The 17831-nt window shown below is 33.0% G+C and overlaps 1 protein-coding gene across 1 annotated transcript in view; it reads left to right on the top strand.

Annotated features, from left to right (window-relative positions):
- Positions 1 to 17515, top strand: part of r (carbamoyl-phosphate synthetase 2, aspartate transcarbamylase, and dihydroorotase rudimentary) — a 53568-nt gene extending 36053 nt beyond the window's left edge. Inside the window, exons 8-10 of the mRNA XM_088227506.1 lie at positions 13721 to 15742; positions 15838 to 16221; positions 17143 to 17515. Coding sequence (XP_088083632.1) covers positions 13721 to 15742; positions 15838 to 16221; positions 17143 to 17346 — 2610 coding nt within the window. The 3' untranslated portion in view covers positions 17347 to 17515. The remainder of the gene's footprint in view (positions 1 to 13720; positions 15743 to 15837; positions 16222 to 17142) is intronic.
- The last annotated feature ends 316 nt before the right edge of the window (positions 17516 to 17831 follow it).

The raw sequence follows: 17831 nt of genomic DNA, 5'->3' as shown, positions 1-17831 counted from the left end.
GCTTCAGTACTATCTATCAGCTTTGGTTATCCAATATTTTCGACTATCTGTTTTTATTTTATCTTATTATGCACTACATATAGTAAAAAAAAACATTATATCATATATATATATATAAATAGAAATCGTAACAAATCATGATAGTATATATCTGTACCTCAGAGGCAGACGTATGCGAATCCCGAATTTTATGAAATGACATTTCGATTTTCATATCATGTTTATGACCATGTCCATTGATTTTGAAGAAATGCACGTCTTATTATGAAAGAACCAATGTATTGAGATACTAAAAATACAAATCAATGTTACAAATTATTAAAAATCACTTAGAGAAAGTAGATTATTTAGGCTTGTGTTGAACATTTAACGTTTGGATTTGCATCCGTCTGCCTCTGAGGTACAGATATAGTTTCTCGTAAAAATAATCGATATCCAAATTCTGTAGGGAAATAACTCAAAATTTTAAATAATTCGTTTTGATTAACAAATAACAACATGGATGGAGAATACCTTAAATAAGGGAATGTGGAAGTCAAAGCATTAACAGGGCTTATGACCTGTTATTGGCTGGTTTAAGTGGCCATTTTACACACTGTGTAACATTCACCATTTTGCCTATGTTTGAACATCCATATTTCTTCAATTCTTCCATCTGTTGATTTTAGTGAAGTCAAAGGGCTGAAACCTTTATTGTTGTGAAGAGATTCATCTGACTGAATTATTTCACATACTAGGCAACGCCTGAAAACAATTTTTCAATTTTTAAACTTCTTCTTGGACCAGTTGGTTTCATTACGATATTTGAGTTTGTCCAAATGTTCATGTTCATGTTGTCTATGAACATTTGGACAAACTCAAATATTGTAATTCGTTTTGAGTTAATTATGCTACATGGTTAAAAAACACACCCCCTTTCCATATTTCAATAAAGAAATGAGAAGGGAATCATTTGACATGTTTCCCTTACTCTACACTAAAACCGTTAGGAATCCTGTGGAAACAAATCGAAGTTCTGGATTTTTTTTTAAATTTTCATTTTTATTTATTTATTATTATTAAAAAAAAAACAATAACGTATTGGATTAGTGATTCATCGAGTAAAAGGATCGATAGGTTTTGTAACATCATGTTAGATTGTTTGAGAAATCAGATTCTTTAACATGTGCTTTCCTTTATAACTTCTTCCAGAATACCTTCTGAAGAGACCCCTTTTGAGATTGTCAAAAAATAAATTTATCACTAAAATTTCAAGTTGAGGTAAAACAGTTTTTACAAACTTCAATTATTTCATTTTTGCAATTTCGCGGGTTTTTATAATTATTTATCTTTAGATAACATACAGTCGTACAAAAAAACGTTGTATTACGTTGTATTCGATAAATTTACTGTTTTCTTTAGGGTAACGAAATGTTGGTTTTGTTTAGAAGATTTGCTTCAATACAAACTCACGGCGTCAAATAAATTCACCAATGCTACAAAAATTATCATGTTTCGTTATTTTTATTTATTTTATATATTTTATGAAGGCAACACGACAAACATATCAAAACAACAGGTAGAGAGAATAATTCTTAGGTATAAAACGTCATTTTAGTTGCATTCCAATTAGAGCCTAAATTTGTTACTAGGTATGTCAAAACCGTCAAAACAGGGTGTGTGTGTGAGAGAGAGAGGATGGATGGGAGGGTGTATATGTTGTTCTGTTATGTAATTCACCACAGTAATTGGGCCTCCTGGCCTGTTGTGGTGCAAAAAATGAAATGAAAAATGAAATGGATGCAGAAAACGAGGAAGACCGAGAAAAACATGGCACGATCAAGTCCATCAAATACTTGAAGATGGACATGTCAAAAGTAGGAATAATCGACGTGCGTGCATGATAAGATGTATGAATGTAGAGGAAGCGAGGTCTGTATGCCAAGATAGAGTGTTATGGCGTTCTATCCTCTCTGCCTACCCCTACGGGGAAACGGCGTGATGGTTTGTTTGTTAAGATTATCAATGGAATGTTCACGTTTGGGTAGAAATACGTAGGAGTGCAATTGCTTTTTATTTTATTTATTCATATTTTTCGCTTGAAAACTATAATTAATAAAAAAAATAATGTGACCTCACTGGGGTTTCCCGTGCTGAGGACACTTAACAATATACTTTTTTGAAATGTTTTTACATTTGAGAATAAACAAAGAAGACTGACTTAAAAAACAGAGATAATTAACAAATATTCAGACAGTTTTAAAAACAAGGTATTTATGTATATCTATATTATTTATATTACAAAACACACAATGAAAATAACAAAAACCCAACTTATGTTAGCTTATGCTTTACACTTGTGGAGCAGTTGATTCAATATTGGTATGGGGGAATGAGACAATACATTTTACTTCTACCTAGCACCACTATCCATTTTTTTATAGCCTTTTTAAACGTTTATATCAAAGTGTAACAAACCATTACGTAGGAAGGTATAATAGGTTGATAAATTACTTACATTTTGGGTCTTATTTTAAGTGATGGGGTTTTAAAATACCTTTACGATGTATTTGCGATATATTTTCAAATGCAGTACTCAAAATGAGGTATTTTGAGTTATTTCCCCGTCGTAATGTTTTTTTACATTTTTTAGTACGTCCATCTTTTTAAGGCTGGTATTAAATTTAATCGTAAAATAACCATCGCTTAAACTTTTCAGTGATTTGTAATAAAATTCTTTCATATGATTAAATTTATTTCGTTAATAATTTTCATGTTAACTTGAATATTGCATAGCGTAAATTCCTAGAAATTTTAAGGAAATACCGGAAGAGTGTAATATTTTGATCATCTTGCCTTTCTTTATTCGCCATGGTATGAAGATCTATTATTTAAATAATATATATTATTGAGGGAAATGTAATAAAGTAATCTAATCTATTACAAATGAACTTTTATTCAAATGCATTGATGGATAGGAAATCTCTGATCATAATCGTTAAATTTGTTCATGCGCATACGAGTATACATATGTAGGTGCCTTCTTTACTATCTACATAATATATATTAAAATCTAATATTGTTATTGCCTTAAATTTGTACTCTTTTGTTATTATTATGCATTTTTTAGATCAACGGTGGCATAGCGATGGAGGACCTCAATGCCTATCGATTTAACCCCCATGTATGTTCAGCGATATGCAGTCGTTTAAAAGTTATTCAGATTTTTAAGAATTTTTAGTAAAAATCCGATTTTAGGCTGGATGTCCCAAGTGTAGCCAAACTATTAAGTCTACGATAGTGATTTCTACAAGTCAATAGTAGGCCTTTTATCCTGCAATACATTTTTGAGTCGTTATTTGATTTAATTCCAAATAAAAAATAATCTTTCCCAAAAAATATGCAAACATAATTTTTCAACTAACTTTTTTTTTTAAATTACCTGAAAATTTTTTCTACATTATATTTTAAAAACTACTCCTACTACTACTACTTTTCTACTTTATGGAGAAGTAATCCTAAAAGTTTCATTTGGCTAGTGCTAAATAAAAAGTGAGCTAGGTTAGTTTGGTTAGACTACGCAACGATACTAAGTAAAGAAACCGGGTTGTGGTCCTGTGGCTGGTGTCTCGGACTCACAGACCGAAGGTCCGTGGTTCGAATCCCACTCTACCCCAACTTGATTCCATTTTCTAATAGTGAGTTATTTACAACTCGTTGAAAATGGCCCTCAAAATTAAATATTTGGGTAAATCATAAGAACGCAAATATTTCTTTTTTAAAAAAAAAAAAAAAAAACAAGATTTTCTTGATAAAAAGACTGAATAGTGTCAAATTAAAACACAAAGACATTTGTTTTATTTTTATTTTTTAAAGTAAATGCTCAAAATCCAAATCTCAATGCGTTGATCCACCCCCAAGTTACTGGCTGTATTATAGGCTTGTCAGCAAGTGGGAAAAAGAGCATATGGAAGGAAGTCACTAGAAACAGGCGACATGGATTTTCAGAATGACCTAAAATATTTTTGCATTATTTTTATAACATTCATATACAAATGTTTTACTGGTTGTTGAACTAAGCTGGCGCATTCGCAAAACTCACACAAACACATTTAAAATCTACAGGATGTTAATTTTAAAAAAGTAATATTAAATTTTAACCAAATGTGCTATATTTATTGTTTATCATTAAGTGTGTTTACATATTTTCTGCTGTGCATTTTAATTACACTATCAATTATTATTATAAAGAATACAAAATGGTGGTGGTCAATACGCTTGACTCACACACGGAAGGTTCCGGGTTCGATTCCCGATGAGAACACAAAAATTAAATGTGATTTGTCTCAAGTCTGGGTGTTCTGTCATGTAATTCACCACCGTGATTGGGCCTCCTGGACTGTTGTGGTGATCAAATACTATATTATATTTGTTTATATTTATTAAGAATCGCAGCGAAATTCAGACGAACGCAGAAGCATTATGTGTATATTTTATTACCATATCATTAGCAACTAACAAATAAATAGTTGTCTATGTCACGCTCATAAGCGCGTCTGAGCGCGAGAGAGACAGATTATTTTCATAATGCGTATGCCATGCGATGTCATACCATGAGCTTATTCTCAGATACTACACAATGCGTTTGTGTAAGTATTGCAAACGCGCCAGCTTTAAAAAATCCACCAGTATTTAAAACGAGAAATATAACATCTGCAACAAACACTTAAAAGTAGACTTGTTAAAAGTCGGACTAATATCTGTGTGTTATTTTTTTTTTTTTTAAAATTACATACAGCGTGTTCTTTAAACCCTGTCACATCCGAAACCATGGTGATCAGTATGGGCAAGAGACATATTAGCATATTTAAAAAAATATTTAGAACAAAGATTTTTTTTTAAAATAAAATATTTAAAAAATAAATAGTTGCTTACTTCTGCAGATGAAAAGTGAGGAGAGCGCAGCGCAGTATCAGACTCCCCCTTCCCCCTCCTCGTTTCACCCCTGCAGAAGTAAACAACCATTTGCTTTTTTAGATATTTTATTTTTTTAAATTTTGTTGGTTTTAAAAAAATATTGTAATATGCCAATATGTCTTCTTGCTCTTACTGATCATCGTGGTTTCGGATGTGACAGGGTTTAATGAACACCTGTATACATCTGCCAATTACAATGTAAAGGTGAGTATTTTTATTTTATTCAAAAAAGTGCATAATAGAACATTTGGTACAGACGAGACGTACTAAAATGTAATCCATAAAAACAAAAAATAGCAAAGAACTAAATCACCAGTACGCATTACGATACATAGTAAGAGGAGAAGAGTTTAGTTCTGGTTATCCCAGCACGGAAAATATCCACCTCTCTTCTCTCTTGGTAATAAAATAAAAATCATCTCCTTACTATGCGAAAACCTGAATTGAAGCCAAAAGAGGATGTAAAAATGTATCGCAGTACCGTTTTACCGCAGAAATAGCAGTTTTATTTATTATGGACTCGTTATATTTTCTTTTGTAAATACATAGTTTGTTTATAATTATTGTTAGTATACTTTTTAATCTACCATTCATCACTACATTTAATTGCGTTATCACCACTAATCCCTCACTTCACCAGTTTGCAATTATAGGTCATAATGACATATAATACAATCATGATGTTATCTCTAATAATGCACAGTCCTCGATAACCAACACCGTAAGAGGAAAGCAGATTGAAATCTCTTATCACAACTCATTTATCAAAAACAAAAAAAAAACTATCAATTCTTTGTAATTTGTCGAAAAAAAATTCGGTTTGATTAATGCTACACTTCGCACTTTGTTATATATTTGTTTTATCTCTTATACCTATATATTTACACTTCCACTATATGATGCCAAAATCAGACTGCTAAAAGAACACAAAATACATATTTATCCAAACATTCTAAAGACAGTAGACCGAAATAATGTATGTAGGTTCTCTGCACGGTGTATGATTTTATTAACACATTTCAGCCTGGTACATATTTCCCCCAAATAACAACCAAATATCTTAGCCAACAATTCTGCCGTCCCGTCCTCGCGAAGAGTGCAGTGTTTAGCATTTTTGACGACATTTTCTTAAATGCAGATTTGGAATCACGAAGAAGAGATCTTCATTTTAGTTTTACTCGCGTATAAATATTCCCTCAGTAACCGTGAAATCCAGGAAGCAAAACTGCAGTAACATGGTTTTCAGATTATAATTATCTTTAATTCAGTTTTAATTTTAATCTTAATATGAAAATTGAATGATCTCTCAGTTTTTTTCTCTCTTTCTTTTGACACACGGCATATCGTAATGACATGCACAGCATGCACGTGAAACTACAACAAAAAACAACATTGTTTTATGATATTTTACCGCGTTTTTCTCAGAAACATGTCTAACCGAGATACTGCTCTCTTTATACGGAGGGCAGAATTTTGGTCTAATGGTCTTATTTTAATAGCTACTAATTTATAAAGGGGAAATAACGCCGTACAATGAACACTTTTATAACCTATTTTATTATTAAAATAATGTGGCAATCGTTTGTTAATTTAATCTTTAAGTTACATAAAATGTTGGTTAAAATTAGATAAATGGGCTGTAAACCATCGTTTACTATATATTTTGATTTAGTCCAAATATTCGTTTCAACGGAGTAGGCCGGAGGTTTTTAAACTCAAAATCTGTGAATTTTTCGCACAAGATTGTTCATATCAAAAACTGATTTGAGTCTACTAATTGTACTATAAATATGGAGTTCTACAAAATAAACGCCAAATCAATAAATATCTACTAATTATGTTTATTAATTAAGATTTATAATCGCTAATCGTTTTTCCTTAGTGTTGCATTTTCAAACGAATGTCATTCGTTTGAAAATTGAATTATGCACACGTAGAAGGGTACGTATATGTGATATTGTTTTTTTTTTAAGAGTAACTTCACAAAAACTTTTAGGTAAAGCTGTATTAAGCCAATTTCATTGTTTAAAAAAAATTGAAACAATGCTTATTTCACAAAAGTGACGATTGTCAATGGTACCTCGTTGCTATATATACTATTTTACGTTCAACTAACTCCTTTTAGTTTGTATGGTATATGCCCTTCTACGTGGTCTCAATTTAATAAGGAAGTTCGGTGGTTTTAAAATTAAAAAATAATTGTCAATAGACTATTAAACCAAGCCAAAACATTTTTTTTCAATTTTTATATATCGTATTAGCGTTATGATTTTTTAAAGTTTTGTATTTCTGAAATAACTCCGCGTGTGACGTCAGAGGTTCTTTTCCGCTTCGTCTCCGTCAGTTCTGCCCATCGGTCCATGACGGCAAGCAAACCGGAAATATTCTATAACTCTTATAATTGGTTGATTCATATAACTAGTATATAATTTTTTTCGTACATTTTCAGGAAACTTTGCAGTAAAATTTATTGCTCCAATTTTTACCGCGCGCAAGAAAACATTTATTGTATCCAATTTCTCGTAGCGGCGATGTTCCTCATAGTCTGATAAAAAATACTTCACTCAAATCAGCAGTGTTCAGCAGATTCTATTGTGGAGTTATACAAAATAAACGTGAAGTTCTTATTTATTTTCAACACTCGCAATACAGTGTTTAGTAGAAATAACAATGATCGTCATTCCTTTTCCACACCTAAAGGTGCATATGGCGCTGAATTGGTATATCAACCTCAACATATCTTGACCATTTTTGTTACATGAAGGTAAGAAAATCCGTCTAACGCTTCACGTGCCAGTCCAGGGACTATATACAACAATAATGTATAAATAACATATAAATACTACGTCTACGCCGAAGAAATATTGTTTTTTATTTCTTATCTTTTCTCATAATTTTGTGGTTGACTACAATCTGGACTAACAATCAAATAATATCATTTGCTAGTTTTGTGCGACTGCATAAATTTTGTTATCGAATACGTACATTAATTTATGCATTATTGAGATAATTTTTTCTAGAGAATTTACTTACACTGAAATATTTGTTAATTTTTTGCGTATATGACTCAATGGGTTAGAAATTAGGCTTTCTTCTCATCATTTATTAATTCGAATCATTTTACATGGCCTTTTCCATAAACTGAATTATTTTACATGATTTTTTCAATGTTGTGGACTGGGCATATTTTTGTATTCACGTCACAGTACGGAATTTACATGCAAAAATTAAATCGAAAATATTAGCGTAGCATATTTTTATGTCTTATCATTTTCTTAATGTATATTCTAAATAGGTTGCTAAAAATATTTTGATTCTGGGTCCAGACGTCCGAGGTTCAATCCTTACCTATTTTAGTATAATTACGCAATAATTTATCACCATTCAAATTACGATATTATCTCTGTGCCCAGGCAGATGAAGAATACAGTTCTGTGTGTGAAATAGAACCAGAATACTGGACAAGTGTTTTCGACTTGATGGCTGCTCTCAGATAAAAAATCCTAAATAAGAAAAACTAGTGTAGATAATATAAATGTCCGCTTTTGTTTAGTGACTGGCGCTATCGCCTACCATTCTTGAGGTCCTGGATTCGATTCCTGGCAAGGTTGACATGAAATATTGAGTGCAAAGGTTGTTTGAATGCAATATTTCATTGTTCCTGGGCTGCCACCTGAAGCGTGAGACTGATCACCTTACCGTCACGTAACAGCTGATTGAAATACGCTGCATTTGGTTTACCATGCAATGCCCTATGCACCACTGGGTATGGAAAGGGGAATGATAATGATAGATACTGTTAAAAAAATATATTGAAAACTACCTAAATGCAGTGCATATATAAAAAAAACTCCTTACTTTATTTTGTTTTATGAATTATTCTAAAAAAAAGCTTTTTGGCTCTCTCTTCGTTTTTTAAAAAAAATACGCAAGTAAGTATTATTTACGCAATTACGTATTTATTATACCTCATAGAAGTACAGTATAACTTCAATTATCCGAATTGATGGCTAAAAAACACTTCATTATACAATTCCTAAATGCTGACAAAACTTTTAGGAAAAAAATAATTCAATGGCTAATATGTAAAAAGGCTTTATATTGATTATTATTTTATGTTAACAGTCTTCTATTTAAATTTTTGCAAAAAATACGTATGCTTTTATTTCTTAATAATGTTTAATTACTTTTTAAATTTATATAATTTCTTTAACTTTTTTATTTGTAAAGGAAAAATAAGAAACCTGCTGACAAGCCGGTTTCGCGGTTTAGTGGGTTTCATTAGTTTTTCTTTTATATTTTCTGTTCATGTTTACCTTATTAAATAAAAAAAAAATACAAAAAAATGAGTGCCAGATTTTATTGCGTTTGAAATAATACGAACGGAACGAACAATACGAATTGGAATCATTAATTTAAATATACTTAGTACACTTCCACTTATTTATTTGATCAATTAGCGCTTTCACCCTCTAATGGGCATCTTCAGACTGGTGAATATTATACAGTGTAAGGATAATTTATATAAAACTAAATATTATCTTAAGTGTAGGTACATTTAAAAATAAGTTGAAAAAGATACAATACGCAATATTGCAATGGAACAGAGTGAGACAAATGATTGAAACATGGGTTGGCGGTGTAATTTAAGAGGATATTCTATTATATGAAAAATATTTATTGTTTTATTACAATGTACAGGGTCTAACTAAGGGGGCTAATAAGGGTGAGTTTTTAAATTCTATCTGCTGATTTATTAAAATTCTATCGCTATTCTTTTTTATCCTATTTATTTCTAAAATTTCCAATCTTTCTAACTTTTGACCTTTATGTCCTACATGTAAAATTTATATGTTTTTTGATTCGTCAAAATTATGTTTTAATTCATTTAAATGTGATGCATAGTTTGATATATCGTTATTTAGTCTATGTGAATTAGCCCATTATATAAAATGTTTGACCCATAATAAAAAATCTTTGGGCCAAACATTAATTTATAGTAAAGATCAGGTCAACAAATTTGAAAACAGCGGAATATATGAATTAACATGTATTTGTCCTGGTTCATATATAGGACAACGCGGGAGAGCAATTAAAGACTGAAAGAACATTTAGCTTCATATAAGTTATTCAATATAATAATATCAATATAAGTTATTACATCATTACAATGGAATTCCAACAAGAATTGTTGTCAATAAATAATTTAAATTTAAAAAAAAGAATTGGAATCACATTAAAAACTTCTTTTCCTGATAACGATTTGGATATTTGGCAATCCGGGTGACTGGAGTTCGGATAAACGGAGTTCTACTGTTAATGTACGTTTCATTATTTTATAATTTTTCGAGCAATAGTTTTGTTATTATTTTTCACATTTCCTACGTATAACGCGCCAAGTCCTCTTTTTCATTTCGTAGTTTATATATCATTACGGGCTACTCAAGAGAAATAATTGTATAAATTATCGTAACTTAACTTCATCTAATTAAAATTAGCTGCTCGCTTGTATGTGTAACTCGGTACATAGTAATATAATAATATTGTACACATTTGTTAATAATGAAGTCAAAAAATGTCGTGAATCTTATTAAACATTGCGTTTGTGGTGAAACCGTTTCGGGGTAAAACTCAACTTTTAAATATTCTATCTTCTTCCTCTATTATATGTATAATAGCCAATGTTCGAATGGTTGTCCTCGATGGACTCGATAACTTCCAGACCGATTTGCGTGCGGTTTTCAGATAAATGTACATCTTTACCACGAAAAGGTTTATAGCTCATAAAATCTTCAATTTATTCACTATAATATTTTTCGCTCGTAACTTATTAGTTACGAGCGTAAATGTTTTTTTTATCCATCACCAGGGTTGCATTCGCCGAGAATGCGGATACAAAAAAAAAACGGATGTATGTTATTTTTTGTGTACAAAAAAAGTTTGTTTTTGAATGTTTAAAAACAACATTAGTTTTTTATGGATCCCAATCAGATTATTTCATTGAATTCCTTATAATTTCTACGCATTTATTTCTTTTTACTGGACTTTTAGTTTTACTAAAATAATATGAACTGACATTCTTTACATTTTTGAAAATCGCATTGCTGACTTAAATGCATCCCTGAGCAGAGTTTGACATTTTCTAAAAGAATTCTTTATTTGAAAATAATTGATTATTTTATGTTTTGAAATTCAAACATAAACAAGTACTTAGGAACCTACTCAAATTCAATATTTGAATATCTACTATTTTCAGATTTGGAATTAAAATATAAACAAGTATCTAGGTACCTACTTACCAATGAAAAGTTTCAGAATCATCTTTACGTTTATCCGAACGGTTTTTACTAAAAAAAAATAGTAATGTTTTGTAAGCGTATTTAATTATGTTTAACCTTAAGAGGAAACGTGGTCCTACTTTTCTTCATACAAACGTATTCACGTATTTTCTCTCAGAATTATTGCACTAGAGAAATGTATTTTTTACAATAACAAGTTTTACAACAACAAACTATCACGCCGTTTCCCCGTAAGGGTAGGCAGAGAGGATAGAACGCCACATCACTCTATCTTTGCATTCAGACTTCACTTCCTCTACATTCATAGATCTTCGCATGCACCCGCGCTGATTATTCCGACTTTTACCATGCCCACCTTCAAGTATTTCTTAGATTTGGTCATGCCATGTCTTTCTCGGTCTTTATCTATTTCTGCATCCATGAACATTCGTAAATATTTTAAGCCGTTCTTTCGTTGTCCATTCGCTCTACATGTCCAAACTAGCGCAGAACTCTTTTTTACACATTATAGATATTTACCATTGGCGTGTCCCTATATTGTTTCGTTTTTTTAAAAAATAGTTTACAATGGGAACTAGAACCATCAAAACCCGTAAAAAGCACAGTTTTATCTGCTGTCTGTGGGCGCACGGCGCACGGTATACAAATATAACTATTTTTGAAAAACGCAAAACATACCGGCACAGAAAATAAAAAAGAACAAAATCGTTTCAGTTTTGAGGTGCGGAAAACGGTACAGCGAAACGTCGATTTTGTCTATTCTAACAAAAGGTCTGACATGCAGTTGTCTTTTTCAAACACTTATTTATCAAAATTCTCTGTCCTCACAATTTATCTACACCGAAACACAACAATAATAATGTACACGTACAAATCTAATTTGAACTAAATGCAATAACTGATATCAAACTTTCGATTGTGTTCATTTAATCTATTTAGCAAGAACTCAAATCTAGCAATAGCAAAGCATTGCCGGGTTCAGCTCGTATTTTATAAAATAAAGTAATTTGGTAATAATTACCTTCACCATCATTCCCCTTTTTGCACCTCATGGTGCATAGGACCGTTAATTGATGTATCAATGACATTATGACAGCATATTGACCTGTTTTTTGTTACATGGCAAATTACGTAGGCAAACGCGCCATTAGTCCACAAGCTGGACAATGAATGACGAAGTTCAGCCCTACGGGAAATTGGATTTTAAAAAAATATTCTTACGGGCGGTAAAAATAAGAACACCAAATTATACGGCGAATTTTCTTAAAAATATACAAAAAAAACAGTAAAAAATATTTTAATAAAACGAACCACTTTGAACGACGTAACTAGTTCTTCCAAATCAACCAATTATAAGAGAGCTGTGATAGATTTCCGGTTTACGGTCAGTCAACAACTGACCAATCAGCATAACTCATCGAGAAGACGGGGAAGAGAACTTGAGACACGTGGAGTAATTTCATAAATTAAAAAAATCATAACATTGATAATCATACGACACGTAGAAAATGAAAAAAAAATATCTTGGCTTAGTTTAATAGTCTAAATAATGTTTTCTTTTTTAAATTACTGGACTTCCTCATTATGTATCTAGGTGACTAATTATTATCTGCAGATATTTATCGAACGGAAGTTCTCGTATTTTTTTTTGTTCAATATTTATCTGTTCTTTGATAGGCATTTTATTTATTGTAAATATATATTGAACGAAAAAAAAATGGATATGACATGGTTTTTCGTGGAGGTTATATTTGCGATCAAAATGCATAGGGTACTGGATTTATAACGCCAGTTTTTATCTTTATTTAGATTACTTTCGCTTCTGGTTTCTAAATATGTATTTGGAACCTTTCCTTTGTTGAATTTATTTTATTTTAATTATTGAATTTAAAAATTAATACTTAATAAAAAAAAACTTTTAAAATTAATTTCTCTAAAATAATAGCAAATAGATAGTTATGTTTCTACATAAATTCCAATCGTTATTTAATATGTTTATCAGTATTTTATGTATTTTTGATAGCATACACGGGAAATGGGTTGTAAATAAATTATCTCCTAAATAAATAATTGCATTAATGTAATAATAATTATCAGATAATATTTTTGAGTGCATACAAATAAATATTTTTTTAATGGAAGTAGCACATCGTGTACCTTTGTTTAAATGTATTAAAAGTAACAATCGAATCGGGTAGTAGTCCCGTGGCTAGTGTTGTGGACTCACGGTCCGAGGTTCGAACCCCACTCTACCCTAACTTGATTTCCATTTTCTAATAGTGAGTTGTTTACAACTCGTTAAAAATGGTCACCAAAATTGAAATATTTGGGTAAATTATAAAATCACTAATATTTCTTTTTTATTTTAAAAAAAAAAGCAATGATAACGTTAATAGTAGATTTACAATCATTTAACGTTAGAGAAATTATATGAAGTACATGTATTTTTTAAATTTATTCTCTAGGTAGAAAGTGTGCAATGGACCTTCAATGTAAAGGATCAGGGAGATCTGATGCACTTAGCCGAGTTTCTCGCCACAAAGCAGCTGGAGCTGGTTATCAATCTTCCCATGAGGAACGGTGGCGCTCGCCGCGTGTCTTCCTTCACCACCCACGGGTACCGGACCCGGCGTCTCGCCGTCGACTACTCCGTCCCGCTCGTCACCGACGTCAAGTGTGCTAAACTTCTCGTGGAAGCCATCAGAAGGATCGGATGTATGCCGCCAATGAAAACTCACACGGATTGCATGACGTCGCGAAATATAGTCAAGCTTCCGGGATTCATCGATGTTCATGTCCATGTTAGAGAACCCGGCGCAATCCACAAGGAAGACTTCAGCACCGCTTCCGCTGCTGCTCTCGCTGGAGGAATCACTCTCATCTGCGCAATGCCCAATACTACGCCATCGGTGGTAGACGAGGAATCTTTCCAATATGTTCAAGAGCTGGCCAATGTCGGCTCCCGGTGTGATTATGCGCTGTTTGCCGGAGCGTCCTCCACTAACTTCAGTACTGTCGGTGATCTCGCGTCGAGAGCTGTCGCCTTAAAGATGTACCTCAACCAAACATTCACCACGCTAAAATTAAACGATATGGAAATATGGCAAAAACATTTATCCAATTGGCCTAAAAAGGCTCCGATTTGTGTACATGCCGAAAATGAAACCATCGCGGCTATCCTATTCTTAGCTTCATTAACGGACCGTTCCATCCACATTTGTCACGTGGCTAGAAAGCAAGAAATTCAAATTATAAAAGCTGCTAAGGAGAGGGGTATTAAAGTTACTTGCGAAGTGTGTCCTCACCATCTCTTCCTTAGCACGAATGATTTAGATAGAATCGGAGTCGGAAGAGGAGAAGTTCGTCCAGTTCTCGGCTCGCCGGAAGATCAGGCAGAGTTGTGGAACAATTTAGATATTATTGATGTGTTTGCTACTGATCATGCTCCGCATACAGTTGAAGAAAAATCAGGCATCGACCCTCCCCCTGGATTTCCAGGCCTAGAGACTATTTTGCCTCTTCTTCTCAATGCCGTACATGAAGGACGATTGACAATGGATGATTTAATCAATAAATTTCACAAAAATCCGAGAAAAATATTTAATTTACCCGAGCAACCCGATACCTACATCGAGGTTGATACTGACGATGAATGGATAATACCAGAATCCATGAGCTTTTCAAAATCTAAATGGACTCCGTTTGCTGGACAGCGTGTGAGAGGAGCTGTACATAGGGTAGTTTTAAGAGGCGAAGTAGCGTATGTTGAGGGGCAGATATTGGTCCCACCTGGATTTGGACAAAATGTCAAAGATTGGCCAGTCTCTAAGAAACCTAACCACATTCCATTTGCACCCGAAAAACAAGAATTAAGCCGTCCCAATTCTGCCCAAGATGGTCATATAATGACAGATGCAGTTAAATCGATAGATATCAGTAGGACAAGTGATCAAGAATTTGAACAAGATTTGTATCCGCGGGCTTACCACGAAGTAAATAATAAACTAGGAGTGCACTTTGCTTCGGAAAACGGATTGCGTAGTTTGTCTCCGATCCCGTTCCTAACGGGACATCGACAGCGATGCGATAGTAGCTCAAATTATCAAATCATGAAAGAAAACTTGCGTCCGAAACAACCGAGAATAGACATAATTGGAAAAAATATACTCTCTGTTGACATGTTTAGCAAAGAAAACTTGAATGACATTTTTAATCTTGCGCAAATTATGAGAAATTTAGTTTCCAAGGGACGCTCCTTAGATGAAGTATTGAAAGGAAAAGTGATGGCATCAATATTTTACGAAGTGAGTACACGAACTAGTTGTAGCTTCGCTGCCGCCATGCAGAGACTCGGTGGAACGGTTATTCATACTGATGCCACTAGCTCATCTGCCAAGAAAGGAGAAACTCTGGAAGATAGTGTCACTATAATGGCATGTTACGCAGATGTGGTTGTTCTGAGGCACCCTGAACCCGGAGCCGTTGCTGTAAGTATTATTGTTAATATATATATTTTTTTTACACACGCATACCTACATAATTTTTGTCGATTATGTTTTATAAAGTGATAATTTGTTTCCAGAAATCAGCACAACATTGTCGTAAACCTATGATCAACGCAGGAGATGGTATCGGAGAGCACCCGACACAGGCTTTACTTGATATTTTCACAATAAGAGAGGAGATCGGAACAGTAAACGGTCTAACTATTACAATGGTGGGCGACCTGAAAAATGGTAGAACTGTCCATTCCTTGGCCAGATTGCTCACACTTTACGATGTACAACTGCGGTATGTAAGCCCACCTAGTCTAGGAATGCCCAAGCATATAGTTGACTTTGTGAGCTCTAAAGGGGTATCGCAGAAAATCTACAACAGTCTCAATGATGTCTTAGCCGATACTCACGTCCTTTACATGACTAGAATTCAGAGAGAGCGATTTGAAACTCAAGAAGAATATGATAAGGTGAATATAAATTATTTTTTAAAATCTTTTATTATCTCTAATTTTTTTTGGATTTCTATACTTTCATTAAAAAAAATCAAGTAATAAACAAAATTGTCAACTTGAAACACAGGTATACTTATTATCATATGTAGCTAATGAGAATTGAAAGTCACTGCAAACAGAAAGCAACAACTTGTTTCCAGAAATCAGCTGAGAATCCTATATAGCCCAAGTTATAGAAATATATAGATGCGAATCCTGGCACCTCACTAGGGCCCAAAACAGTCAAATTCTGAGTTTTGAGAATAGGTGTCTCAGAAGAATCTTGGGTGTGCGGATTAAAGTAATAAGCGAACGGACGCAGTAAACTCCGGTGACAACTGTTATCAAGCGGAGGCGGTACGGTTGGCTTGGCTATGTACTGTGGATGCCTCCTGAGAGCCTTAACCACGCTTACCTAATTTACATGGCATCGGTTTCTCGACGTCCTGGACGTCCACTGCTGATTGTTCGTCAGCAGTTCATGTCAGAACTACGAGATGCAAACCTGACTTGGGAGGATGCACAGAAGCTGGCAGCCGACAGAGATGCCTGGAGGATCTTCGTGGGCACCATATGCTCCAACCAGGGAGCGGACATGGAATGATGATGAATAGAAATCAATTTTAAATGGGATGTGGTCCCATGGCTAGTGTTGCGCACTCGCAGATCAGAGGTCCAAGTCCGAACCCTACTCAACCTCAAATTTAATTCTCATTTCCCAATGAGCAGTTATTTATATCTTGTGAAAAATGGCCCCAAAAATAGAAATATTTAATTTTTTAAAAATCAAACTGAAAAAATTATTTATCTATATATTAAATGTGATATTCAGGGCCTTTTAAATGAAGATGATTATGAGTTTTCAAATATTTTCTTACGATAGTTAAAATGTTTTAGGCTTGCGGACTGTACGTGGTTACTCCTCAACTGATGACAAGAGCCAAGAGGAGAATGGTGGTGATGCATCCACTACCGAGAGTTGACGAGATCAGCAAGGAGTTTGACACGGACCCTCGCGCCGCCTACTTCCGCCAGGCCGAGTATGGGATGTACATCAGAATGGCTCTCCTGGCGATGGTCCTCGGCTCGCATTACTTCTGACAATGCAATCTACGTTTTTTTATTATTATAACATACCATAATTCATCATTCCTAAACAATTTCTTCTATTGATCAATACATTCCTTTGATTGAATGTCGTATTTCCTTTTTTTCAGTTATATTAAGTAGGCTCACTTTATCTTTGCATGATTTGCATTTCAGCCATTTATATTTTTGAGAAACTTATTTATATGATATTTTAATCTGGTCATTGTAATTTTACATTTATTGAAGAAATAGAAAATAAGAACATCCATATAATTGTTAACATTTTTTATTATCACAGTTAAAAAATATTTTTGTGATCACAATAAAGCGACCTTTAAAAAATATTATTCAAATATCTTTCAGTTCTACCCTCACATTTTTTATAAACTTAATTTATTTATATATTTAAAAATTATTATTAAAAGTTATGATCATAGATATTTTTTTATATGCATATTTAGAAATAGTAAATATTTTATCAAAATATGTGTAATATA

The sequence above is a fragment of the Micrasema longulum genome, unplaced genomic scaffold (genome assembly GCF_059751315.1).
Source record: "Micrasema longulum isolate JH-2025_06_02 unplaced genomic scaffold, ASM5975131v1 h1tg000508l, whole genome shotgun sequence".
NCBI classification, from domain to species: domain Eukaryota; kingdom Metazoa; phylum Arthropoda; class Insecta; order Trichoptera; family Brachycentridae; genus Micrasema; species Micrasema longulum.
This window is presented reverse-complemented; position numbering and strand designations above follow the sequence as displayed.